This window comes from Monodelphis domestica, chromosome 1 (genome assembly GCF_027887165.1).
Source record: "Monodelphis domestica isolate mMonDom1 chromosome 1, mMonDom1.pri, whole genome shotgun sequence".
Lineage (NCBI taxonomy): Eukaryota > Metazoa > Chordata > Mammalia > Didelphimorphia > Didelphidae > Monodelphis > Monodelphis domestica.
Genome location: NC_077227.1, coordinates 458,354,876 through 458,381,348, shown reverse-complemented (window position 1 = coordinate 458,381,348; position 26,473 = coordinate 458,354,876). Strand labels below are relative to the sequence as shown.

At 43.7% G+C, this 26,473-nt stretch overlaps 1 protein-coding gene across 4 annotated transcripts in view; it reads left to right on the top strand.

The window, feature by feature from the left end:
* COL27A1 (collagen type XXVII alpha 1 chain) overlaps positions 1-19,875 on the top strand; it is a 268,951-nt gene extending 249,076 nt beyond the window's left edge. For 3 of the 4 annotated variants that reach the window (XM_056812389.1, XM_056812388.1, XM_056812392.1), the window contains exons 52-61: positions 1,090-1,143; positions 1,369-1,404; positions 1,493-1,510; positions 3,445-3,480; positions 3,746-3,772; positions 5,552-5,617; positions 12,669-12,837; positions 14,183-14,292; positions 16,656-16,874; positions 17,462-19,875. In XM_056812389.1, the coding sequence (XP_056668367.1) occupies positions 1,090-1,143; positions 1,369-1,404; positions 1,493-1,510; positions 3,445-3,480; positions 3,746-3,772; positions 5,552-5,617; positions 12,669-12,837; positions 14,183-14,292; positions 16,656-16,874; positions 17,462-17,608 (882 nt within the window). In that variant the 3' untranslated portion in view covers positions 17,609-19,875. The remainder of the gene's footprint in view (positions 1-1,089; positions 1,144-1,368; positions 1,405-1,492; positions 1,511-3,444; positions 3,481-3,745; positions 3,773-5,551; positions 5,618-12,668; positions 12,838-14,182; positions 14,293-16,655; positions 16,875-17,461) is intronic. The other variant, XM_056812391.1, reaches the window with a different exon arrangement.
* Positions 19,876-26,473: the final 6,598 nt, after the last annotated feature.

Sequence of the window (26,473 nt, the reverse complement as noted above, 5' to 3'; positions counted from 1 at the left end):
TTTAATCTACATGATGAAGATTTTCTCTATTTCTTTTTTAAATCTAGAAATAAAAATAAATAGATGTCAATCAATAAATTAAACTCTGATTTATTGGGTTTGTCAAATTCCAAAATGTGGCTCAGGGAGAGAGAAAGACCTGGAAACAAGAGGTCCTGGGTTCAAATTTGGCCTCAGATACTTCCTAGCTATGTAACCCTGGGAAAATTACTTGATAACCCTGATTGCCTAGCTCTTATTCTTCTGCCTTGGAACCAATATTTGTTATCCATTCTAATATAGATGGTAAGGGAGAAAAGAAAGAAAGAGAAAATGCAAGAAAAAGGGAAAGAAGGAATGAGGGAAGGGAGGTAAGAAGGGAGGGAGAAAGGGAAAAAGAAAGGAAGGGAGGAGAGAAGGAATGAAGGGATGGAGGAAGAGAAAGAGGAAGGGAGGAAGGAAGGGAGGAGAGAAGGGAGGGAGGGAAGAAGGAAGAGATGGAGGGAAGAAGGAAGAGATGGAGGGAAGAAGGAAGAGATGGAGGGAAGAAGGAAGGAAGGAAGGAAGGAAGGAAGGAAGGAAGGAAGGAAGGAAGGAAGGAAGGAAGGAAGGAAGGAAGGAAGGAAGGAAGGAAGGAAGGAAGGAAGGAAGGAAGGAAAGAAGGAAGGAAGGAAGGAAGGAAGGAAGGAAGGAAGGGAGGGAGGGAGGGAGGGAGGGAGGGAGGAAAGAAATTTAATATTAAGCTATCTGGGCTCCAACACACCCCTGATTCAAATCCTAACCTTACAACCAACTAGATATGAGACCTTGGGGCAAGTCAGCCTCTATAGACATAAATGTCTTCAGCTCTGGAAGACTATAATAGTATCTGTACCATCTACTTCACAGGCTTTTTGTGAGGAAAGTTCCTTGTCATCCTGTAGCATTATAGAAACATGAGGCATTTCTATTAGCATCATTTGTCTCTTGTCCTCCCATCTCCTTCCCATTCTCCATCTTCTCCTCTCCCCTCCTTATCTGCTGCTTCCCAAATGTACAGCAGAGATGAGGGCTGAAGTCCTCTTCTAGGCTCTTTGATTCCTCAGCTCTTTGGCTATTTTCCACCTCCAGGGAAAAGAAGGCGTCATTGGACCCTTAGGGATCCTCGGCCCATCTGGAATTCCGGTATGTGTTTTCATTTTGCTTCCTAAGAAGCCAGGGGTCAGACTGTTAAGGCCCAGGGAGGGGAGGTAGACCTAGCGGGTCTCAGCTCTCCTTTGTGACCAGAGGGAATCCCCCCTCTCCTCCTTAGGCCTCAGCTTCCCTGTAGGTGAAATAGGGCATCACAGGTTAGGCCTGGGGGCACTGAAAATTTCTGGGTCTCAACTTTGCTGTGTGATTTGTTCGCAGGGTCCTAAAGGCAACAAAGGAAGCCGAGGAGATTTGGTAAGTGGCCCGGTGGTGGGGAGGCCCCAGAGCCTGGTGCCTGGGCTCTGCCCCTTTAACCAACTCTTTTTGTTTGATCTCTTTCCAGGGATTGCAAGGCCCAAGGGTGAGTTGGAGAATAAGGAGCAGGAATGGGAGATGAGGGAGAAGGGAGATGAAAACCCAAGCAGAGGAGTGAGGACATACAGAGATGCATTAAAGACAATGGAATGTAACATTCGATCGGCCCAGCCATCCCAGGCCTGATTCACCATTCACATGGCCTTTACCCCTCTAGGCATCTCCAGTCCCAGTCTTGTCCCCCACAGGACCAGTCAGTCAGACAAGGAATACCTCAGAGCAAGCCTGTCTCATAGAAGCCTCTTTCCAATTCCCTCCACCTATTCCACCTCCAACGCTTTATCCAGAATCCCCTCCCCACCCCAAATTAAATCAGAAATATCCCAGGATGAGCCTGGCCTAGAGGAGATATACACGTATATGGGTGTATACAGGACCTTGGGCAATATGGCGGGGTGAGTGCTGGAATTGGAGTCAAGAAGTCATGGGCTGGAGGGGCCAGCTGGATGGCTCAATGGATGGAGAGCCAGGCCCAGAGATGGGAGGTCTTGGGTTTAAACCTGACCTCAGACACTTCCTAGCTGGTGTAACAAGGGAATCACTTTAAAAGACTGATATATATTAATTTAAGGTCGCCAAGGAATCAGCTATGTAATTCCTAAATGAAAAACTCAAGTCAGCCGTCAGCCTTTTTTGGAGTTTAATTACAATAGGAGTAAGAAAGGAATTAGAGATAGAGAGAGAGAAAAAGGGAGAGAAGGGAATAGGGCTTAAATACCCCTTCTGTTTAGGCTGGGCCAAAAGGCCTAAGCCCTTAGATAGCTGGGGCAAAGAAAAGAGATCAGTCCCTATTACTCACGTGTCCAAAATGGAGAAACAGTCTCAGAGGCCCCCACCTTCAGCTTCCTTCAGAGCAAGCCTTCTCAGAGCCCACAGGAACCACACCGACCAACTCTCCACCTCCCTGGAGTCTTCAGACCCCCTATCTTTAAGGAAACCATCCAAGTTCCTCCCCTCAGTTCTCCCATCTACCAATCACTGTTCATCAATTTCCCTGTGCCAATGGAGGCTCTAGCTTAACCCAGGACCGCCCAGAGGTTTCTGGCTTTTGCACATGTCTGTTGAAGGTCATATTTTCAAATGATTAAATCTTTACTCCTTTTCTACAGCCCTTTCTAAATCCTGTTAACCTGAGTAGGGTAGAGATTGGAATAATTAAATTTTGATCTAGGCTGCAGCCCTTACTCAATCCTATTAGGACTGAATAGGGTGGAGATTTATTCCAAGTATCTCCATTGTATCAATTCTAAAATCAATCAAGACTCAAAGAAATTCTTGTTCTATGCTTAAGCATAGGTCAAAGTCCTTTCCATTGTTCAGCAAAGGGTTTCTGTCCTAAAGTAATCTTAAGAAGGGAAGAGAAGGAACCTCCCATGCCAATGGGGTTCCAATTCCAATAGACTATCAGTAAGAAATTTTCCAAGTATGAAATATCCCAATGGTGAAATTTCCAACATTTATAAGTCTAAGGAAATTTGAGGTTTACACTGGGTGACCCTGGGCAAGTCACTTAACCCCATTGTCTACCCTTACCACTCTTCTGCCTTGGAACCAATACACAGTATTAATTCTAAGATGGAAGGGAAGGGTTTAAAAATAATTTTTTTAAGTCATGGGTTGGAATCCCACCTTATACTCTTATTAGCTGTGATACCAGGAAAGTTACTTCCATCTCTGGGCCTCATTTCTTCATCGGTCCTGTGAGAGGGTCAGAACGGATGACTTCTAAGATAAATGATAGTTCTAAATCTCCGATCCTGAGGTCTAAGCCTGTCTGAATTCCATCCCCACCTAGGCCTAAACCTGGGGGGGGGGGGTTGGGAAACCCTGGGCTCTTCCCCAGAGCCCCACAGGGCATTGGGAAAGTGGAGAAGAGGGTTAAAAGGAGCTAAAGTTCCATCCACATGTGTCTCTCCCTAGGGTCCTCCTGGCCCCAGAGGACGTCCTGGCCCCCCGGTAGGTACATCAGCGCTGCTCAGTGGGCCCTTATGTGGGATGGCTACCCGCCCCGTGCCCTGGGATCAGTCCAGAAAAAATAGGGGCTTTAAGTCTAATTAAGCTCCCCTTCCTCCTGGCCTTCCCTCATCATTCTATCTACACACATCCCCCTGGCTGCTGTCCATCATCCCTATTTCTGCCCCCCCCCTTCCCCACTATGGAAAAGGGAGAGCCAGCTATCATAGGAAGTCATGTGTGACGTTCCATTTTCTTTCTTTTTCAGGGTCCTCCTGGGATCCCCATGTCCTTTGTAAGTTGGGATTTTTTTTTCAAATGTTACTTTGACTTTGGTATAGTGGAAAGAATTTAGGGTTAGAAGACCTCAAATTGACTGCCAGTTCTGCTCGTTATCACCAAGGCGACTCCTGGGCAAAACAATTCCCCTTTGTGGCGATCAGTTTCTGGACCTGTAAAATGAGCGTAGTTACCTGTAATGCCCCTTTTGACTCCAGACTCCCATCTGGCCGGAGGGTAAAGGGTTCCTCTGGTTCAGAAACCGAGGGGGCCTCACCAGCTCAGCTGAGAGGCTCCTTAGACTCCCCGCCTCATCACACTGTTTTTCTCTTTGAAGCCGAAGGATTCCTACTGTCTCACTCCAGACTTAGAATGTGGAGGTTCTGGGTAAAGAGCTGCACCAGGATTGAAGGGGGACGTGGCTTTGAATGCCCCTCTCTGGAAACCTCAGTTTCTTCCTCTGTAAAATGAGGATGATAATGCCACCGGAGGGTGGAGAGCTGCTGTGATAGTCAGACGATTTATTCTATGTAATGTGCTTTGAACATCTTAACATGCTTTATGAATGAGAGGAAATGATTAGTATTGTTACCAGTCAAGTGTGTGCTGCAGGAGTCTCCGAAGGAGGGAGGAAGGAAATCAGCTTTTATTAAATACCCCCTCAGGGCCAGGTACTACTCTAATATTGCCTTATTTGATCCTCCCAACAGCCCTGTGCTGTTCTTATCCCCATTTTGCAGTTGGGGAAACTGAAGCAGATATTAGGTCAGCAATTTTCCCAGAATCACTGAGTGAGTAAGCATCAGAGGCTGGATTTGAACTCAAGTCTTCCTGATTGCAAACCAAATGTTCTTATTGATCTCACCACCTAGCTAGTCAGCCATTAATCATCATAAGTAACAAGCTAATGAGGATGATGATGGTGGTGGTGGTGATGATGATGGTATCTCAGGATCATTTCTCCGTGAACACCTTTGAAAAATGTAAGAAGGAAAAAACAATTCACAATGAAATTAAAGTCATGTGGGAACAGGATGGGGTCCCTATGATCTCTCTCATCATCATCTGTACCACTGAAGTAATTTAAAGAATACTATTCAGTGAGCATTTGGAATATAATTTTATATCCTTAAACTTTTATTCAAAGTGGGTGCAAGTGCTGCATTCACAGTCAGGGAGAAGGAGTTCAAATCTAGCCTCAAATACTTATAAAATGAATCATGTAAACATGGAAAAATGTTTTTAAAATAAAAATAAAATATTTATTAGCCATGTGATTTTGAACAAGTCACTTAGATTCAGCCTTCCTCCCTTTCTCTTTTTTACAGTGGGGATGATGGGGGCAGCTGGGTAGCTCAGTGGATTGAGAACCAGGCCCAGAGATGGGAGGTCTTGGGTTCACAGCTGGTCTCAGACTCTTTCTAGCTGTGTGACCCTGGGCAAGTCACTTAACCCCTGTTGCCTAGCCCTGACCACTCTTCTGCCTTAGAACCAGTACACAGCATTGATTCTAAGATGGAAGTTAAGGGGAAAGGAAAGGAAAGGAAAGGAAAGGAAAGGAAAGGAAAGGAAAGGAAAGGAAAGGAAAGGAAAGGAAAGGAAAGGAAAGGAAAGGAAAGGAAAGGAAAGGAAAGGAAAAAGGAAAGGAAAAAGGAAAGGAAAAAGGAAAGGAAAGGAAAGGAAAGGAAAGGAAAGGAAAGGAAAGGAAAGGAAAGGAAAGAAGGTAGCAAGGAAAGCCTTGCCAATATGTTTCAGATGAACCTGGGAATTGAATACATCTCTCCCTTTTCCACAGCAGCAAGATGACCTTGGCGCAGCTTTTCAGACATGGATGGACTCGAACAGCGCACTTAGGACAGAGGTAGTGTTGGCATGCTGGGTACACAGTCCCCAGTAGCTGCCTGTTCTTCATACGTGCATTCCCAAACCCAGGGGCTTCTTGGGGCCATTTGTCCCTTCTGCCTAAGGACTTTTCAACCATCCCTTCTCCAAGAGAAACAACCCTGCTTCCCTCCGTAGGTTTTGGTGAGCCTACTAGGGAGAGAAAGTAAAACCGTGTTGTTGTCCAGTTGTTTTCAGTCGTGTCCAACTCTTCATGACCCAATTTGGGTTTTGTTGGCAAAAATACGGGAGTGGTTTGTCATTTCCTTCTCCAGCTCATTTTACATTTGAGAAAACTGAGGCCAACAGGATTAAAACTTGCTCAGGGTCACACATCTAGTAAGTGTCTGAGGCCAGATTTGAACTCATGAAGATGAGTCTTTCTAACTCCAGGCCTGATACTCTATCCAATGCAAAATATTGGAAGTTAGGAGACTTGGATTTTAGTCCTACATCTGCCACTTCATCACTGTGTGACCTTAGGCAAATTATTTTTCCCCTTGGGGCCTCATTTTCCCTCTCTTTCAAAAGATTACATCACTGTTTCCCAAACTCTTTCATGGAATCCTTGTGTTCTCTTTGAGGTGACTAAGACTTCCCATACTATGGATATTTTTTGCTCTAAAATATTAAATATATAATTATATATCAAAAGATTTTTATTTGCAGCAATTTGGTGGAAAATGCAAATCAGTCGTTAAATATATATTGCATTAAAAAAAAATTTTAAGCCCTTACCTTCCATCTCGGAATCAATACTGTGAATTGGTTCCAAGGTAGAAGAGCAGTAAGGGTTAGGCAATGGTGATTAAGTGACTTACCCAGGATCACACAGCTGGGAAGTATCTGAGGCCAGATTTGAACCCAGGACCTCCTCAACTCCAGACTTGGTATTATAGACGGTTTTTAAAAATTTATTTAAGTAATTAATTTTGAATATTTTTCCATGGTCACATGATTCATGTTCTTTCCCTCCCCTTTTTCCTCCCCACTCCTGGAGCCAACAAGCTGTTCCCCTGGGTTTTACAAGTAACATTGATCAAGACCTATTTCCATATTATTAGTATTTGCACTAGGGTGATCATTTAGAGTACAGACAGTTTTTAAGAACCTGATTTGACTAACTTCAGGCAAGGTACTTCCCTGAGATTATTACTTTATCTGTATAATGGGGATATTAGGTTCTCCTGCCCTATTTACCTCATAAGATTTTTAAAATTCAAATGAAATAATGGATTTGAAAGCACTTTGAAAAGTTAAAAATGTTTTAGCATCAGAAAACAGTATAATGATTTTTGCTTATGAAGGATATGGCCCACTTTAGAAGGAAGGAAACCAGCATTTATTAAGTACCTACTATGTGCCAAGGACTGGATTTAACACTTTTTACAGATTTTCCCATTTGATCCTCACAACAACCCTAGGAGCTAAGTGCATTTATTATCCCCATTTTGCAGTTGAGAAAACTGAGTTCAGACTAAGGCTAAGTGACTTTCCCTGAGCCACACAGCTAATAAGTGTCTGAGATCCCATTTGTACTCAGGAAGATGAGTCTTCCGGACTCCAGACTCCATCCACTGCACCACCCAGCTGCCCTCAAAGTGGTTTGCCTTTGCTAGAAAGGAACATTTCTTGATTGGCAGCTTCAGTCAATTAGAACTAGGTATAAACAAAGCCTACTGTTCATTGGACCTGATTCTCATGAGCCTCAGGGGCTTACATCCATGGGGTTTTCTTGGCAAAGATGCTAAAGTGGTTTGCCATTTCCTTCTCCAGTGAATTAAGGAAAACAGAAATTAAGGGACTTGCCCAGGGTCACACAGCTAGTGTCTGAGGCCACAGTAGAACTCAGGTCTTCCAGACTCCGGGCCCAGCACTCTGTCCACTTTGTGCCCTCGCTGCCTCCTAGACCTCACCTAATCCACCCCCAAACTGAATAGGAATCCTTCCTGCAACATCTTCTTGGAGATTCCTGGCGACGAGGAGCTTACTACTTTCTGGAGGCATTTTACTCAGAGATGGCTCAAATCATTAGAAAGGTTTCCCTTGTAGGGAGCTGAAATCTTGCTTTCAACAGCATCTAGCTTTTCCTTCCTGTTTGTTTTTCTGGGGCCAAATGGGTAAGTCTAAGCCCTCTGCTGTATGACCTACTTTCAGATGTTTGAAGGCAGCGATCTGGTCCCCTTGCAGTCATCTCTTCTCCCAGCTAAATGTTCCCCGTTCTCTCACTTTGATTCTTTTACGGCATAAACTCCAGCCCTCTCACCATGCTCTGGATTGTCTCCAGTTTGTCAACATGACTCTTAAAATGTGGCATCCAGATTCAAATCCTGTATTCCACACGTAGCCTAAGCATGGAAGAAGATCATCGCTTCCCTCGTTGGGCACCGACTCCATCAGGGTGGCCCATACACTCTGGTAGCCCCTAGGCTTCTTCTGCCACAAACCATGGGGCGATGGGACAGCTCCCATGGCAAGGAAAAGGGAGAACAAACAAAGAGCCCAAATTGTACCAGTGTCTGTGGAATATTCATAGACCAAGAATAAGACCCCTGATACATTGGAGGTCTCCTTTGTAAATAGTATCTGGGAGAACATGGGCACATGAATGACACACAAAAAAGAACAGAAGATGAGAGGAGGTAAATAGAATGTGATCTGTATCATTGACGAAACACATTATAGTGATTATAAACCCAATGAAGTATTTCAACATTCTTGCCACTGTCTTTTTAAACCCTTACCTCCCATCTTGGAATGAAGACTGTGTATTGGTTCCAAGGCAGAAGAGTGGTAAGGGCTAGGCCATGGGGTCAAGGGACTTGCCCAGGGTCACACAGCTGGGAAGTATATGAGGCCAGATTTGAACCTAGGACCTCCCATCTCTAGGCCTGACTCTCAATCCACTGAGCCACCCAGTTGCCATTCATTCTTGTCACTGTTAACTCATATAGTGCTTGCAATCCATTGAACCCCCCAGATCTTTTTCAAGGGAACTGGTGTCTCACCATACTTCTCTGATCCTGTACTTGTGCAAACAATTTTATTTTTATTTTTTTCCCCAAGTAGGACTTTACATTTATCCATATTAAATTTCATCTTATTAGATCCAACCATTCAAGCCTTTTGAGATTTTGGAGGATCCTGAATGTCAGCCAACATGTTAGCTGTTCCTTCCAGCTTTGAGTCTTCTGAAGATTTGATAAGGATAATTCCATTTATGCTGTCATCCAAGTCATTGATCAAAATGTTAAATAGTCCATCATCAAAGGCAGATTCCTGGGACACTCCACTAGCAACATCCTTTCTGATTAACATCAATCTAGAAGCTCCTTGGATCTTGTCTTTCAGTCCGTTCCAAATCTACCTAAATGTACTCTCTTTTAGCCCACATGGTTTCACCCAATTTACCAGGATCCCAAAAGGGACTTTGTCAAATGCTCTATGGATATCTATGTGAAATTTCCTTGAATCACCTGTCTAAAGTAACCCTAAAAGGAAATGAGATTAATTAGCCTTTATGGCCTGTGCTTGTTTTAACTAGGTTGATTCTATGTGATTAACTCTTCCCTTTTAAAATTCTAAGTGACTCCTATAATAATGTGTTCTTAAATTTTGCGAGACATCAGTCCATCTCACTAGCTCGTGGTTTGAACACTTTATTGCCCCCTTCACAAGGCCTTCCTCTGCAATAAAGAATTAAAAAAGGAAAAAAAAAAGTAGCACTGCAAAACCAACCAGTACATCCACCATGTCTGACAACAGATGTGGCTGTTCCATACCAGTAGTTCCCTCCTATGGCACAGAAGGAAGAGAGGAGCATTTTCTCAACTCTTCCTCAGGGTCACCTTTGGTCATTTAAATAGTGTTCAGTTTCACTTTTCTTTGTTGTTATTTATGTTGTTATGGCCACTGTGTTATGGTTTTCCTGCTTCTGCTTTTTCACTGAACATTCATTCATAAAAGTCTTCCCATGATTCTTAGAATTCTTCATTTAGTCATTTCTTATGACACAGTAATAATACAGTAAATTCGTGTGCCACCATATTCCCTTATTGCTACAAAGTACTGCTATGAAGAGTTTGTAGAATCTGGAACCTTTATTTTTTCTTTCTTTGACTACTTTGGGATATATAACTACCAAAAGGATCCTGGGCCAATGAGTGTGAATGTATTCATCCCTCTTTTTTTTAAGGGTATTTTTTTTAAAACCCTTACCTTCCATTTTAGAATTAACACTGTGTATTGGTTCTCATGCAGAAGAGCTCTAAGGGCTAGGCAATGGGGGTTAAGCGACTTACTCAGGACCACTAGGAAGTGTCTGAGGCCAGATTTGATCCTAGGACCTTCCATCTCTAGGCCTGGCTCTCAATTCACTGAGCTACTCAGCTTCCTCCTTAAAGTGTGATTCTAAGTTGCTTGCCAAAATGGTTGGACCAATTCATAAATTCTCAGCTCCACCAACAATGTATCAGTGTGCCAACCTTTCTTGTCATCTTTGTCAGTTTGCTGGGTATGAGATGAAACTTCAGAGCTATTTTGATTTTTATTTCCCTTATTATTAGTGATTTGGAACAGTCTTTCATGTGGTTGTAAGTAGTTGGCAATATTGCTTTTAAGAACTATTGGTTTTAAACCAGGTGTCCCTGTACTCCAAGCACCTTCTATTACATATAGACACTCATCAAGGATATAAGAACAAAAAACTTCAGCAAATTATCCATTGATGGATGGGACTCTCCATATTCTTAAGTGGGGAAATGTACCCAGTTCTGTAATAATAGCCTGCATAAGAATAAGCAGTTTGCCAACTCTATTTTTTGAAATTAAATTTCTCTCAAGGAACAAAAATGTTTTTCTCTCCTATATCTTTCCCCTGATCCCTGTTGGAAAAACAGAAACAAAACTTTTATATCAACTATGCAGTCAAGCAAAACAAATTTCTATATTGACCATTTCCAGAAAATGTCTTATTTCCTTCTGCATCTTGGGTCCATCATTTCTCTGTCAGGCTTTTGCAATTGATCCTCTGAAATTATAGTTGTTTATAGTATTGACCAAAGTTCTTGAGACTTTTGAAGTTGTTTGTCTTTACAATAAGTCTATCACATCTAAAGAGATATATTTCCTTCAAAATATTGCTCTTGGTGCAGTTTTAAGGCTTTGGGACAGTTTGTATATAAATCAGTATTTTGAGGGAGATATAGTTCTTCCAGTGTGAAAGACTTTAGCTTTAGCTTTAACTGCTAAAACTTCCATACTTTAAATCATTCATGTCATACAACCAAATCAAACCCTGGGAGCCCATGGCTTGGGCAAAGCAAGTATTACCAAAGACTTTTGTATCTTTTGATCATTTGTCTTTTGAGAAATGGCTTTTGATCTAATTTATGTTTGTTAATTCCTAATATATCTTGGACAACAGAGCTTTTCCAGAAAAACTTCTTAGAAAGATTTGTTTCCAAATTGACAGCTTTTCTTCTCATCCTAGCTGCATTGATTTAGTTTGTGCAAAAGCTTTTCCATTTCATACGATCAAACTTTTGGCTTTCTATTCTGTGATTGCCTTTGTCCCCTGTAAAAAAGAATTCTTCTTCTAGTCCCATCTGGACCTATTCTCTGCTAATATTTTTTTTATGCTCTGACCTTTCATATTCAGGTCATGTATCAATTTTGAGTTTATTGTGGAATATGATGTAAGACGTTGGATGAAACCCAATTTCTGCTTTCCAGTTTTCCTCATAGTTCTTGTCAAATAGTTCTTCACTGAGTAATATACGTACTTGGGTTTATTGAACACTCGGTTATTGAGCTTACTTGTTTCTGATTCTTCCTTTCTAGTCTGTGCTGCTCAACTACTTTTCTATTTTTTTAACCAGGACCAAGTAGTTTTGATGATTATGATTTTATAAGATAAGTTGGAAGTCTGATACTGCTGTTCCCTCTTCATTATTTACTTCCTTCCATTATTTCCCTTGAGTTTCTAGACCTTTTGTTGCTCCAAATGAATTTTGTTATTATTTTGTCTAGCTCTATAAAGCACCCCCTCTTCTATAGGTTTTTCAGAGATCACTAACAACAGCTCAATAATCACATTTCCCAGTTCTTTCAGTATCTTGGGATGTAATTAATCTGGGCTTGGTGATGTGAGCTCCTCAAGGGAAGGCGGATGCTCTGTTACCATCTCTTCACTTGGGTTTCGACTCTGAATTGACCATACTCATTGTTTCTTTTCTAGTTTCAAAGATTATTCTTGGTGCAGAAAATAGGAACAAAATGAGTTTTTCTCCCCATCATTTGTTGACATTGTTCCATTATTATCATTGCCCCAGGAGTGTGGACTTCTGGACACCACATATTAGAAGGGATGGGTTGACAAGCTATGCTATTTCCAACACGGGGAAGGCATGGGCACCCATGACTTAGAAGGGCATTAGAATGATCTGGGAATCTTTAACCTGAAGGAGAAAAGTCTCCAGGGGAAGTATAATCTCTGCTTTCAGATATTTGAAGGGCTATCCTATGGAAGAGTGTTATGTTTGGCCTCAAAGGGCAGACCTAGAAACAGTGGGCATATGGATGGAAATTATAGAAAGGCAGGTTTCAGTTTAACCCAAAGAAGAATTCCCTTACCATTCAAACTGTCCAACATTGGAATGAATCACCTCTGAACCACTAGCATTCCTTGTTGTTGGAGGCATTCAAATAGAAGCTTACTGGTTTGGAGTCTTGGGGAGAAAATCTACATAATTTTGTTGTTGTTATTAGCACTGAGTTGATTTAATTCTCAAAGCTGGCATAGCATAATAAATAGAGCAAGAACCTTGAAGTCGGGAAAATCTGGGTTCAAGTCCTGCCTCCGAGACATACTTTCTGTGTGACTGAAGGAAACTGCTTAATCTCTTTGTTCTCTGGGCAGCTCTTTAGAACTTCAGATTACAAATGGAATACCAAGCTGCCATGCACACTTCAGGATTCGTAACATTCTGTGTCTCTGGGGCTCATCCTTTTCTTGCTTCTCTCTGCTGCAGGGCTATTCCCATTCAGACCTTCTGGTACTGGACCAGGGTGGGGAGATCTTTAAGACCTTACACTACCTCAGCAGCCTCATCCAGAGCATCAAGAAGCCTCTAGGAACCAAGGAGACCCCAGCCCGAATCTGTCGGGACCTAATGAACTGTGAGCAGAAGATGACCGACGGTAAGGAGGTGGGGACAGAGACCTGTGTACAATATGCAGCCTTTGCTTGCATCCCCAGCTCTCTCACCAGTGGGATCATCAGGGAGTCCTACTGAAGGGCCTGCTACCATAAAGGACCCAATAAACCGAGATTTGGGGGAAAAGGCTCATCTTGTGAATATCTCTCCTTATTTTTTCCTTATTCTTTTTTTCCCCTTCTCTCTCACTCTATTTCCCTCTCTCTCTCTCTCTCTCTCTTTTCTCTCTCTGTCTCTGTTTCTGTCTCTCTCCCTCTCTCCCACTCCCTTTGCCTCCCTTCCTCCATCTCTCTGTCTCTCTCCCTTGTTCTTTGCCTCTCTCTCTTTTCCTCTGTCTCTTTTTCTGTCTCTCTCCTTTCCTCCCTCCCTTTTTCATTCTCTCCCCGCCTCCCTCTTTCTCTGCCTTTCTGTTTCTCTCCCCCTCTCCTTCCAACTCTCCCTTTTTCAATTTTCTTTCTCTTTCCCTCTTTCTGTCTCTTTGTCTCTGCTCTCTGTCTCTGTTTCTGTTTTTGTCTCTCTCCTTCCATCCTTTTCCCTTCTCTCTCTCCCTCCCCCTGTCCTTCTCTCTCTCTCTCTTTCTATCTCTCTGCCTCTCTGTCTCTATCCATCCCTCCCTTTTTCTCTCTTAATCTCTCTTTCTTTCTCTATCTCTTTCTCTCTCCACCTCTGCCTTTCCATGTTCCTCCCTCTCCAATCCTTACTTTTCTCTTTCTTATTTCTCTTTATCCTTTTCTTTGACCTCCTTCCCCTACTCTCATTTCTCTCCTTCCCTTATTTCTTCTTTTGCTTCTTGCTTTTATCCTCTTCCTTTCCTCCTTCTTATCTTTCCCCTTCTCTCTTTTCTCTCCTCTTCCCCCATGCCCTCAACCATTGATGTTCAGAGGCACCATTGCCTCCCTCAAGTTTATTCCACTCTGGCCTTTTATCCCAAGCTTGGATCAAGGACCTCCAGATTATCTCACAATGGAAACACATGCTTTGATATCCCCCACTCAACTACTGTGCCTTCATCTGACTTCTGGGAGATCAGAGCCACTCTCTGCTTAAGATCTATTTTTGTCATTTGCAGAGGGTAAAGAGACTGGACCTTCTGATGTTTCTAAAAGGAACAGAGTGATAACCTTATGCTTCTGGCAACAGCTGGCCCCATTCTTTGACTTAGCCCAGACATTTGAAGTTTCTTTCCTTATCCCCATATACGAGGAACACCAAGCTAGGAGCTTTCCTTCCTTTGAATAAGGGAAGGGAGGCTCTTAGAAGCTGAGGCTCCCATAGCCCCCTTGAACTCTTTATTGTGCTCTTATCCCTGGTGCCATCACATCCCATAGGTACCTACTGGATTGACCCAAACCTTGGCTGTTCTTCCGACACCATCGAAGTCACCTGTAATTTTACCAAAGGTGGACAGACATGTCTCAGGCCTATCACTGCTTCAAAGGTATGAACAGAGTGGAGGTGATGACATCCTTTCCTCCCTCCTCATAGGATAGCCTGACCCAAGAGTTGGGAGGTCCTGGGTTCAAATCTGACCTCAGACACTTTCTAGCTGTATGATCCTGGGCAAGTCACTTGACCCCCATTGCCTAGCCCTCACAGATCTTCTGCCTTGGAACCAATGCATAGTATTGATTCTAAGACAGAGGGTAAGGATTTTAAAAAAAGATACCCTAACCCAAAAAACCTAGCCATTGGAATCAGCTCTTTTCTTCCTAGAGCCTTCTTCTCTGCCTCTGTATGGTAGTGAATCATAGAATTCAGGAGTCATAGGACCATAGAGTTTAGAATTAAAAGAGTCCAGAGTGGGCATCTAGTCTAGCCCCCTTATTTTTTCAGAGAAGGAAACTAGGCCAAGAGAGATAAGTAATTTGTCTAAGATTGCTCAGGGAGTATGTTGCAAGCTGGGATTTGAACTTGGAGCCTTCTGACTCCAAATCCAGTTTACTGTTCACCCTTCTGTGCCCATGAGTCATTCTAGTCATTAATAGCTAGTTATCACGAATTGAGCAATTCATTTGTCCTCCTGGCCTTTAGTGACCTCCTCTTTTCTCCCCAAGACAAAGGACACACTATGAGAAGATGGTACTTCTCTCAAGGGAAAGGAAAGACCCCATTGAGCCTCAGGCAAATCACCGGGGCTCTTGGGACCTTGGAGTAGCCTTTCAGGGAGGAGATCTGTAGCTCTCAAATTCTCTGAGTTGCCTGCAGAAAGATGTTAGAAATTGGAGAAAGTTCTTTTTCTGGGAGACTTACCAAGATAACTAAGCCTGGGCATGGGCCTTCCATACCTCCAGCCCCAAAGGGAGAAGGATCTCAATTACTAAAACCACCAGCAAGTAGGCAGGCTGGCTTTCTCCTCATTAACACCTATCATCCCAACTCTGGCCTCTGAAACCTCCCCCCATCCTTACACCCCCCTTTCTGTTCCCCAGGGTACCTCATAGTAACCACAGCCCCCACCCTAATAGGGGTCCTTGTTAACAGCCTATTTCTACCCCTTAGGTTCATCTTTCCCCAGAATAGACCATCCCTATAGTCTCATCACTGGAAACTGACCATATTCATTGGTCTGGGGTCTTGGGGAGGAGATTCACAAAGTTTTTTTGGTGGTTGGGGGGATTATTGGCCTTGACTTTATTTAATTCTCAAAGCTGCCATAGCATAGTAAATAGAGGCGCAGCCTTAGAGTCAGGAAAACTTGGGTTCAAACCCTGCCTCAGAAACATATTGCTGGGTGATGTGGTAGGGGTGGGGGGTGCAAGCCCCCTAATCTCTCTGTTCTCCAAGCAGCTCTTCAGGACTCCAGGCCACAAATATATTTCTAAGCTGCCATCTATCCTTGGATATGCCTAAAATTCTATGCCTCTGGGATATCCTCTTCTTATTTCTTTCCCTGCAGGGTGATTCCCATTCAGATTCAACACCCTCTGGTTGGGTGTTGGGTCACTATTCTTTTTTTTTTAAACCCTTACCTTCTGTCTTGGAGTCAATACTCTGTATTGACTCCTAGGGAGAAGAGCAGTAAGGGCTAGGCAATGGGGGTCAAGTGACTTGCCCAGGGTCACACAGCTGGGAAGTGTCTGAGGCCAGATTTGAACTAAGGACCCCCGTCTCTAGGCCTGGTTCTCAATCCACTGAGCTCCCCAGCTGCTCCTCCCCCCCCCCCCCCCCTTCACTATTCTTGAAGGCCACTAGATGGTATTATGGATAAAATGTTTAACATAGCCAGGAAGACCAGGGTTTGATTCCTGCCTTAGGAACTTACCTAGCTATATGTTACCTTAGGCATCCTGTACCTCTTTCAACCTCAGTTTCCTTGTCTGTAAAATGGGATCAGTATAGCACCTACCTCTTGGTGTTGTTGTGATGATCAGACAAGAAAACATATGTAAAAATCTTTTCAAGCCTTAAAATCCTATATAAATGCTAGCCATTGTTATTATTATTATTAAGTTGTTGTGGGGGTGGGGGAATGGGTGAGGGAAAGAATTCATTCCAAATCATAATTATCTTTTGTTCTGCTGCCAACTCCCTCTCCAACACCCTCGGGCCCAGTCTCTTAGCACTCACTGTCCTGGGCCAGAGAACAGTTGTAAACGTCCCCTGGAGTTGCAAGTCCCCACCACTCCCTCAGTGAGTCAGGCGGCAGGTGCAGTTGTAGGTGAGAGAAAGGAGTGGGCCTTGGGGCCCTCTGGGACACAGTAAAGGCTTGTCCAGCTGGCCGGCAGCGTGGCGTATCAGAAAGCACGCGAATGTCCCTCCCTCCTTCACGCCCAGTGCTCATTGCTTCCTGCTTCCTGCCAGGTGGAATTTGCCATCGGACGGGTCCAGATGAATTTCCTTCACCTGCTGAGCTCTGAGGTGATCCAGCACATCACTATCCACTGCCTCAACATGTCCGTATGGCAGCAGGGGACAGGCCAGGTGTCTCCCCACCACGCCGTGCGCTTCCGAGCCTGGAATGGGCAAATCTTCGAAGCCGGGGGCCAGTTTGAGCCAGAGGTGTCCTCAGATGACTGCAAGGTAAGGGCCTGGCCGCCCGAGCCTTGGCGATGTTGTTCCAGGCGTGTCCAACTCTCATGAGCCCATTGGGGGTTTTCGTGGTAAAGAAGATACTGTAGGGGGCTGCCATTTCCTTCTCCAGCTCATTTTTACAGAGGAGAAGCTGAGGGAAATAAGGCTAAATGATTCCCCCGGGCCACACAGCTAGTAAGTATCTTGGGCTAGATTTGAACTCGAGGACAAGTCTTCTTGACTTCAGGCCGCACTATCCACTGTTCCACCTTGCCGCCTAAACGTCTCCTATACTAGGAAATGCAGCCGAGAATGGGAAAAGGACAGACTCCATTCATTTTACCCACCCTGGGGCCACCCCCTCCTCAGGGGAGGGCGGGGCTGCTGGAAAGTATTGGGGATCCAATGGGTTCTTGGCTTTATTTGCAAAGCTGACTGAAGGGGTTGGCAGCTCTCTCTTTTGGGGTCCCTGCTCTGGACCTCTTTGCTCTCCCCTGCCTCAAGCATTCTCGCTTCCCTCCAGATCTACAAATGTGGAAAAGAAAATGGGTCACTGTCATTGTTACCTGACTAGCCCTCTTCTTCCCGGTCCTCAGGTTCAGGATGGCCGCTGGCACCAGACACTGTTCACCTTCCGGACGCAGGATCCCAGCCAATTGCCCATAGTCAGTGTCTACAACCTCCCCCCAGCTACCCCTGGGAAGCAATACCGCCTGGAAGTTGGACCTGCATGTTTCCTCTGAACGATGACCTCCATGCCACTCCATGTCACTCCAGGCCTCTGCGGATCCAAGACATGGGGAGGATGAACATGGAGGAGGAAGTGTCCATCCCTCTTCTACAGAGGCAGCTGGGCCAGGGGAAGGAAGAGGAGGAGGTGCCCACACCCTCCCCATCTCCAACGTGGGCCGAGCGCCCACCGACACACACTCCACCCCTGGGGAAGGCCCATGGACCCAGGACAGGCCATGCTTGTCACCTGCAGGGTGGAGGCATGTGTGGGGCATCAGGGGAAGGGATGGCCCTGGGACAGGCTGTCCTGGGATCAGCCCTAGCCAGTAGCTATGAGGATGAAGGTGTGAGGCCCGCCCCAAGCCATCCCATCTCCATCCAGCAACCAAAGAACCATCCAAAAGTGATGGCAGCCACAACCCAACCCACATTCCCCCATTTCTCTGTTACCAAGTCTCCTTGTCTCCCAGACCCTTCCTCCCCAGTTCTCTGCCAGGCAGAGAGAGAGGAACTGAATAATTCAGGCCCTCCAGTAGCTTTTGAGAAGGGTTAGGGTTGGGCAAGCTTTCCCTTTACTACCTGCCAGGAAGCTTTTGATGTGCAATATTAGAAAAGATGGGTGAAACAGGAGGAAAAAAAAGTATAAATATATATATTTTTATTTAAAAGAAGAAAATAGGAAGTTACTGCTCCTTCCCCAAGGGTGGCCACCTAATGTCCCACAATGGGAAAGGGGAGTGGGGGGAAGGATGAGAGCAAAAGGGAAAGGGTGGAGGGTAGGGAAGGAAAGGAAGGGCACTGCAAATGATCAAGTGGAAAGATCTTAGGGGCCAGGGTGAACACGTTTGCTACCTCCCACTGTGAACTCGCTGGTGCTCAAAAATCATGTTGTATTGTATGTGATTCTTTTTAAAAAGAAAACTAAGACACATCCTATTTAAGGTTCTGAAGGTGCTATTCCTTTGGCAGCAGACTCTGAAGAAACCGGCCAATGTGGAAAGCTCCCACATCTGCTTCTCTCCCCAAACAAAATGACAGAGGTTGGGGAATGATTCTCCCTCCTTTCCTTCAGCTAGTCTGCAAAAGAAAAGAAGCCAAAAACAAACCAAAAAAAGTTAAAAACAATCCAAAAAAACAAAAACAAAACAAAAAACAAAAAAAAACCCCAAACCCTACCAGAAGTAGAGATCTACCTTTTAACTTAAGTACATGGAAGTATTCTAAGGGACAGGCTCTCCTCTTGGGGTGGCAGGGATGGGAGGGACTGGGGAGGGGACCTTGGTTGTTGACCATCAGGGGCTGGAAGGGAGCTAAGATCCAAACCATCTCCTGTTGGAGGGGTAGAAGGTGCCTGCTCAGTCCAGCTCTACCCCTGGACACTGAACAGATGTTGGCAAAAGCCCTGCCGGTTAGGGTTGGGGACTGGGCTTCGGAGACTGAGTCTAAATCTTAAAGGCTGTCTTTCTGTACCGCCTGACAGACTACTCTCAGGGTGCCTCCCTCCACCTGCCCTTGGCACCCACACTTTCGAACCCCAGCAGTCCAACATCTTTCTGGGAGTTTTGTCCTTTCAAGAGTTGCGTGTGTTTTATTGTGTTGTCGTGTTGTTTTTTTTTAATTGTCATTAAGTTTTATAGAAATCTTCCGTTGCTTGTCTCTATGTGTAAATTTGGAATGAACAAAAAGAGGATAATTACGATAACACATGGAAGTCTCTATAAGGGTAATATTATTATTGTAAGCCAAGCTGTACTATATTGGAAAAAGCTTCACTGCTTGGGTGGTTGGCATTTTTGTGTTTCAAGGTTATTTTGAATATGGGATTCTTTTGTAGAAAAGGAAGATTATATGTGAAAGTCTTTATTTGTGTATATTCTTTGGGAGAGGGCATTGTCTCTCATTGGGGTTTAAATCTGATTTTTTAATACCTCACCCTGCCCTACCTTTGCTCCTTTTCCTCTGTCCCCTCCCAGAACCCTTTGCCTGGCCCAAAGCCTCCCTGTACACCTCAGCACCCCACCTCTGCACCCCCAAATCACCAGCCACACCTTTCCTGTAACAGGTGCATTTCATCAGTTACTGTAGCCAAGTAACCCGGGGCTGGCTCCTCCTCAACCCTCTGGATTCCCTCTTCTCCTCCCGTTCACCGTCTTCTGTCTGTTGTTCTGGGTCTTGTCCATTTTCCCAGTCTTACTTTCCAGATGTTTTTGTGTTAAGGCCCTATTTTGTTTTCTCCCTCCTGGACTTTCAATAAATATTTAAAGCTGAGGCAATGAAACTGCATGGCTGTGGTTGACCTGCTTCTTCATCTGGGCTTTTTCATTTGTCTAGAAATCATGGGGTGCCCTAGGGGTGGGGTGGGGGGGCCAGCCTTGTGCCAAGCTGGAGATATGAAGGCAAAAACGAGAGAAATTCTTGCCCTATAGAGCATCTGTTCTCTTCTGGGAGAACTGCCCAAACATGACTAAGCCTACTCCTCTTCCCACAGACACATTCTCCTTTGGCGTATATATTTTCCTTGCACAGTTCTAAGATTACTCCAAGCATCATAAACTCCCTTTTGCATATGGAAGCCTGAGGAGGACTGCTGTAGGGTCATAGATAATCACCAAATTTGGAGGAAAATTAGAGCAGCTTTTTTATTAAAGTTATAAGGATCAACAAATCGCAGTCACCCAGAATAGGTACAGACAGACACACTGGTCAGAGATGGGCTTTTCTCCTCTGGAATAAAGAAATGAACTTTTCAGGTGACTCCAGGCTATCTCATGACTATCGGAAAGGCACACAAATGCAAATTTACACAGTTTGGGGGAGAAATTGCTCCATCGTTTAGTGTAACTTCTGTTGCTATTGCAACACCATAAAAGGGGTCAGGACCCTGAGATAGATAAGGATCCAGGGAAAAGAGGGAAGGACTGTACACAATGCAGTCACTTTGATTATTTTGCTGCCTTTACTGCCTCAGTTCCCCTGAGCTGGTATTTGGAACTGGGAATACTCACAATAATGGGAACCATCAATGGGATGGCATCCTGGGATAGTGGCTAGAGCCAGCTTTGAATTTGGAAGACCCAGCTCCTCCTTCTGGTTCTGACACATCTGCTATGCAACCCGGGGCAAGCCACCTAACTTCAAAGTGCCTCCCAGGAAACTCTTAAGATAATATTTATGATCTGCCCTGGAAAAGGGAATCTTCTCACCCAGAGTTCCCTACATTAATGGCATAATAAATGAAGATCCTCTCCTCCCTCCTTGCTCCCTTGCTCCTCCTTACTCCCTCCAGAACACCTTTATGTGAACTCTGAACCAGAAGTGATACAGGAAATATCCCATTTCACAGATGAGGAAGCCAAGGCTCAGGGGACAAACCAGCAACTGGTTTACTCAGAGTTATACAACTAGTGGCAGAGCTAAGATTAGCACCGTGTCATATTCCAAGGTCAGGGCTCTCGGACCTCCTTTGTTCCTTCTCTGCTTGGCTTTGCCTTGTTTTCATGAAAGGAAAGAACAAGGATGAGGAGGGAGACAAAAAACACGAAGACTGAAATCACATGAATTGACTGAAAGACAGTTCAGGAGCAGGAATTAGGTTGAATTTCAGGAATAGTTTTTATCTTTGAGATATTTGAAGGGCTAGAAAAAAAAAATCTTCTTTGGAAGCATCCAGTAACTGAAAGATAGTTTGGCATCTAATATTTTGGCAGCTAAGTAAGAGAATGGATAGTGTACTGGGCTTAGAGTCAGGGAGATTCATTTTCCTGAGTTCATATTCAGCCTCAGATACTAGCTGTGTGACCCTGGACAAGTCATATAACTGTTGGCCTCAGTTTCCTCATCTATAAAATAAGCTGGAGAAGGCAATGGCAAACCACTCTAGTATCTTTGCCAAGAAAACCCCAAATGGGGTCATAAGGAGTCAAACATGACTTTAAATGACCGAACACACATTTGTAGGGGCTTGCATAATTTCCCCCAAGCAACCCTGCATTGGTGCCGGTCAATGAAAGAGAAAGGAACTCTGGGCTTGGTGGAGATGGGGGCCATGCATCAGCTCTAAGTCCTGGTTACAGGTGGATTGTTTTTTCCCCTTTCTTCTTTTATTCTTTGTTAAGATTGCTGTGCCCTGGGTAGAAGAGGAGGAACAAGTATGTTGGGGGCTAAAACAAAAGATATCAAAGAAAGGAGAGGAGGATCTTTCTGAACCTAGAGTGGCTAAGGAGTCAGAAGACCAGAGTTCAGATTCTGGCTCCTTTTGTAGCTTATTCCATGCCTCTAAAGAATATCTGAAAATTCTTGTCCTACCTCCATCGTAGGAGTCTAATCAGCTTGTGGCACTGTGGAAGCCAGAATTGGCAGGATAGTGCTTGTTCCCCAACCCCCCTTCCCAAAAGCCGAGGACTCCTCCAGACACCCCAAGACTTCCATCCTCTGCATCCCCTGGGGCATGGCTTTAGATAGAATTTTCCCTTTGGCTACTGTCCTCCTCCAGCTTTAATCCTCCCCAGTCTCTCACATCAAAGGAGAGGAGGGCTTAGCCTGAGGCTCCCATTCACAACAAACTCCCCAACCCGAGGAATCGCAGCGGAGCCCCCGGCCCAGATCCGCGGGCATTCTTTCCTTTGTTAGTTGAAAGAGCTTACCAAAAAATTGATTATTAATGCTTGCTATTAGTAAAATGACAAGTGGCCAGCCTGGAACCTCTCGCTATTGTGGGGATTGCAGTTAGCTACATCTTCCCTTAGGCCTTTCTTAGGTACCCCAAGAGGGGTTAAATCTGCAGACTCAGCTTTCATGTTCAACCACGACTTCCTATAAAGAGAAATGGAGTCACGGAAAGAGGCATGAGTAAAAATATCATGAAAAACCCCTCAGAAGCAGGCGCCAGGTGGCGACGCGCAACAATTCTGGGAGCCGGGGTTCTGGGGATTCAAAATCGATGGATTAAGTAGATGGGCTCACAATCCATAACAACTGGTTTCAAGCAATCGGACAAAATATGCATGGGCTCGGCTCCTTTTTAAAAACAGCTGCGGTTCCTCGGATAGCTCCTTCAGTCCTTCCCCAGCATCAAAGGGCGGTTTTAATTGGTGGACACCTGATGAGGAGGTGGGCTAATTGTTCTCAGCCCCTCCCAGAAGACTCCTAGGGGAAGGAGAGGGCTTCACGTGGGGAGCCAGGCTCGGTGGCCCTGAGGCTCAAAGGTCCAGCTAGTTCTAGTCCGGCTTCTCCTCCATCAGCCATACTACATGGTCCTACATCTCGGTGGGGAGGGGGGAGACCGAGGACCTAAGTCCACCACCCTGGGAAGTGTTTGATTCAGATCAGTTCTGTCTACAGAATAGACAAAACTCAGAGTCTTAGTTTGGGCTGGGCTCATCCCAGTTTAGAAGGTGCTTTAGGGCAGAGATGCTAGGACATTTCTGGGGCTTTCCGGGAAAGTTCTTTTGAGCTTAGTCGGGAAAAGCAATGTTAGAGGTTAATAGTAAAAATTAAATGATACAATATTAAAATTAATTTTACTCAAGGGAAATGTCCATCTATGGAAGTGAGGGAGGGGTTGGAGAGAGGAAAACCTTTCACTCCTTTTCTTTTGTTTTCAAAAAGATGTTCCCCTCAATACTACTAAATTAATGCTTATTCAGTCAGTACTCATCAGGCAAACCACCAAAGATTTGCTTCATAGAATGAGAGTAAAATAATGAAATATTCATCTGGATGAACAAAAGGTCAAGAACCTCCAAGGAAATAATGAAAAGAAAATGAGCAGGAAGGGCACCTAGAAGGACCAAATTATACAACAAAGCAGTAATCATCAAAACAATTTGGTACTATCAAAAAAAAATAAACTAAAAGAGGTCAATCAGTGGTTTAGATTAGGTGTACAGCAAACAGAAGCAAATGGATCTAGTAGCCTAGTGTATGATAAGACACAAGGTACAGGTTTAAAAAAATGTCTACTGGAACTCCAAAGGGGCAGAGCCACAGCAGATGTGTTGCTCAGACCCAAGTCAAACACTTAAGCTAAGACTAGAAGGGCAGCAATCACTGGACTGGCGTGGACAGCAGTCTAGCAGAAATTAGGTTTAGAACAGAAATTAACATCCTATACCAAGATAAGCCTCAAATGATACATGACTTAGATATAAAGGGATCCATGATAAAGTAGAGGAAGGGAGAGATTACCTTTCAGATTGAGAATCTGGGGAAGAGTTTATGACCAAGCAAGAGATAGAAGATCTCAGAAGAGAAGACTGATATCTAAAATTTTAATGATTTTTACACAAATAAATCAAACACTGCTATGATTAGAGAGGAAACAGTTCACTGGAGAAAAAAAAAACAACTTTGCATCGTTTCTCACATAGAAGTCTTATTTCTAAGATAAATAAGGGAAGATTCAAATAGGTAAGAGTCATTCAAAGTAGAGCCAAGATGATAGATTACAATCAAGATCTAAACCACACCTCCTCCACATGGATCTAGAAAATGCCTTGCATCCAATCAAATCAGAGAATATAAGAAAAAGTTTTAGTAAATCATTTCTCTAACCAAGAGAGAAAGAGGCTACTTACAATAGGAAGTGCTTAACCATGGCCTGCATAGGAACTCAAAGAGGACCAAATCTGTACACCAAAGAAAGAATAGTCTCAGAGCCATCACAGAGGTGTCTGACTTTGTATAGAATGCTGGTTGGTGCCAACTGGCAGCTCTATTATTCACTTTGAAGTTCTGGGGTATAAATTCAAGGTAGACTGAAAAGAGGATCAATGCCTAGGACCTATTGGTGAACCTATAGCATGGTGCCAGAGGGGGCTGCTCCCTTCCCCCTTTTCACTCACATCTGAGGGCATTTCTCACATCACCTGTCCCTCTTCCCAGTAGCCCAATGGGAGTGTTTTCTCCCACCTCTGTCGGGGTAAGGGGATGGCTCACATGCATTATGAGAGTTGCGGTTTGGATACTCGGTCTCTAAAAGGTTCGCCATCACTGGCCTAAGGGATAGTAATTGCAGAGACTAGGCTATGTACTAAGCATGTATAAAGTTCAGAAGTAAGCAATTTCTTATGATTTTGAACCCAGAAACCAAATGGAGTCTCAAATCCAGCCTCCACCCCAATCTTAGGAATCTGTAGCAAGTCTAATCATGGTAGGAATCTCAGAGGACAAGTCAGACTACAGTTTTTTCACTCTAAAACTGCAGAGCTTTCTAACTGGCTGATAGTGCTGAGTCCAACAATAGTTGTCTGGAGGGGCAGTTAGTAGCTCAGAAGATAGAGCCAGGCCTGGAGATGGGATGCCCTGGGTTGAAATTTGACCTCTGACACTTCCTACCTGTGTAATTCTTGGCAAGTCACTTTATTCCAATTGCCTAGCTCTTACCACTCTTCTAGAGCAGCAGAGCCATAACAGATATGTTGCTGAGACTTACTTGAACTAAGACCAAAATGGCAGTAATCAGATTTTGCTCTGAATCAGACCACTCTGGAAGCACAGAAACTTATAGTTCCCCAGCTTCAGCTGTCCCCAAAATTTGGGAATAATATAACATTCAGTACCTAGAGAAGGCAGCAATAGACCCTTAGCTCAAACATTCTACAGACGTACATAGAACTATCATAAAGTCCAAAGTCAAGAAGTAGGTTGGAAAAGAAGTAAATTCATATATATATATATATATATATATATGTATATATATATATTTCATAGCTTTATCAAGCTATTATGATGACAGTATCACTCAAGACCCAAAACTTGAAAAAGAAGACTCCAAAATATCTGTAATCAAAGAATGAAAGAAAAATACAAATCTGGAAAATGTTCAATTAGAATTCCTAAAAGACATGAAGCAAGCAAGAGTTTTAAAATGTTTTAACAAATGAAATGAAAGCACTAGGGGGAAAGATTGGAAAAGAAAAAAAGAGTTACGAATGAAAAAATTGAAATGAATGCAAGAGGTAAAAAGGTACAAAAGGTACAAAAATACAAGTGGGACAAAACTTCCTGAACAAGCTTCCTGAAAATTAGAATGGACCAAATAGAAGATAATGATCTGACAAGAAAACAAGAATTTTTTTAATGTTATGACTGGAAAAAATTGAAGAAAATGTAAATTATTTCATGATAAAAACAACTGACCTAGAAAAAATATAAATAAAAGATAATTTGTGAATCATGGGACTACCTAAAACCTATGACTAAAACAAAAGACATCCTATTTCAGAAAGTCTTAAAAGAAAACTGCCCAGATTTCTTAGAATCAGAGGTTGAAGTAGAAATAGAAAGAGTCCACATACAACCTCCTGCCCTTCTCTCCACATTCCTCCTCCTCATCTCTCTTTCCTTTGATAAAAAGAAGGAAAAAAGGATAAAATCTACTGGTAAACTCTTAAAGGAAATCCTAAAAAAAACCTCTAAGAATGTTATAGCTACAATTCAGAGCTCCCAGTTCAAAAGAGAAAGAAAAGAAAACAAGAATAAAAAACAGAAAAAATTCAAATTCCAAGGAACCATAGTCAGCATCACCTATAATTTAGCAATCAACCATGATTCTAAAGAAACAGAGAGCTTAAAATGTTGAAGTGGATGATTTCATAGAAACCTGAGAAAACCTGTATGAACTGATGTGGAGTGAAATGAGCAGAATCCAGAGAACAACTTATATTCTAAAAACAATATTGTAAGATAAGCAGCTTTGAAAGGCTTAAAAATTCTGGTCAATGGGGGGCAGCTGGGTTGCTCAGTAGATTGAGAGCCAGGCCTAGAGACGGGAGGTCCTAGGTTCAAATCTGGCCTCAGACACTTCCCAGTTGTGTGACCCTGGGCAAGTCACTTGACCCCTATTGCCTAGCCCTTACCACTCTTCTGCCTTGGAG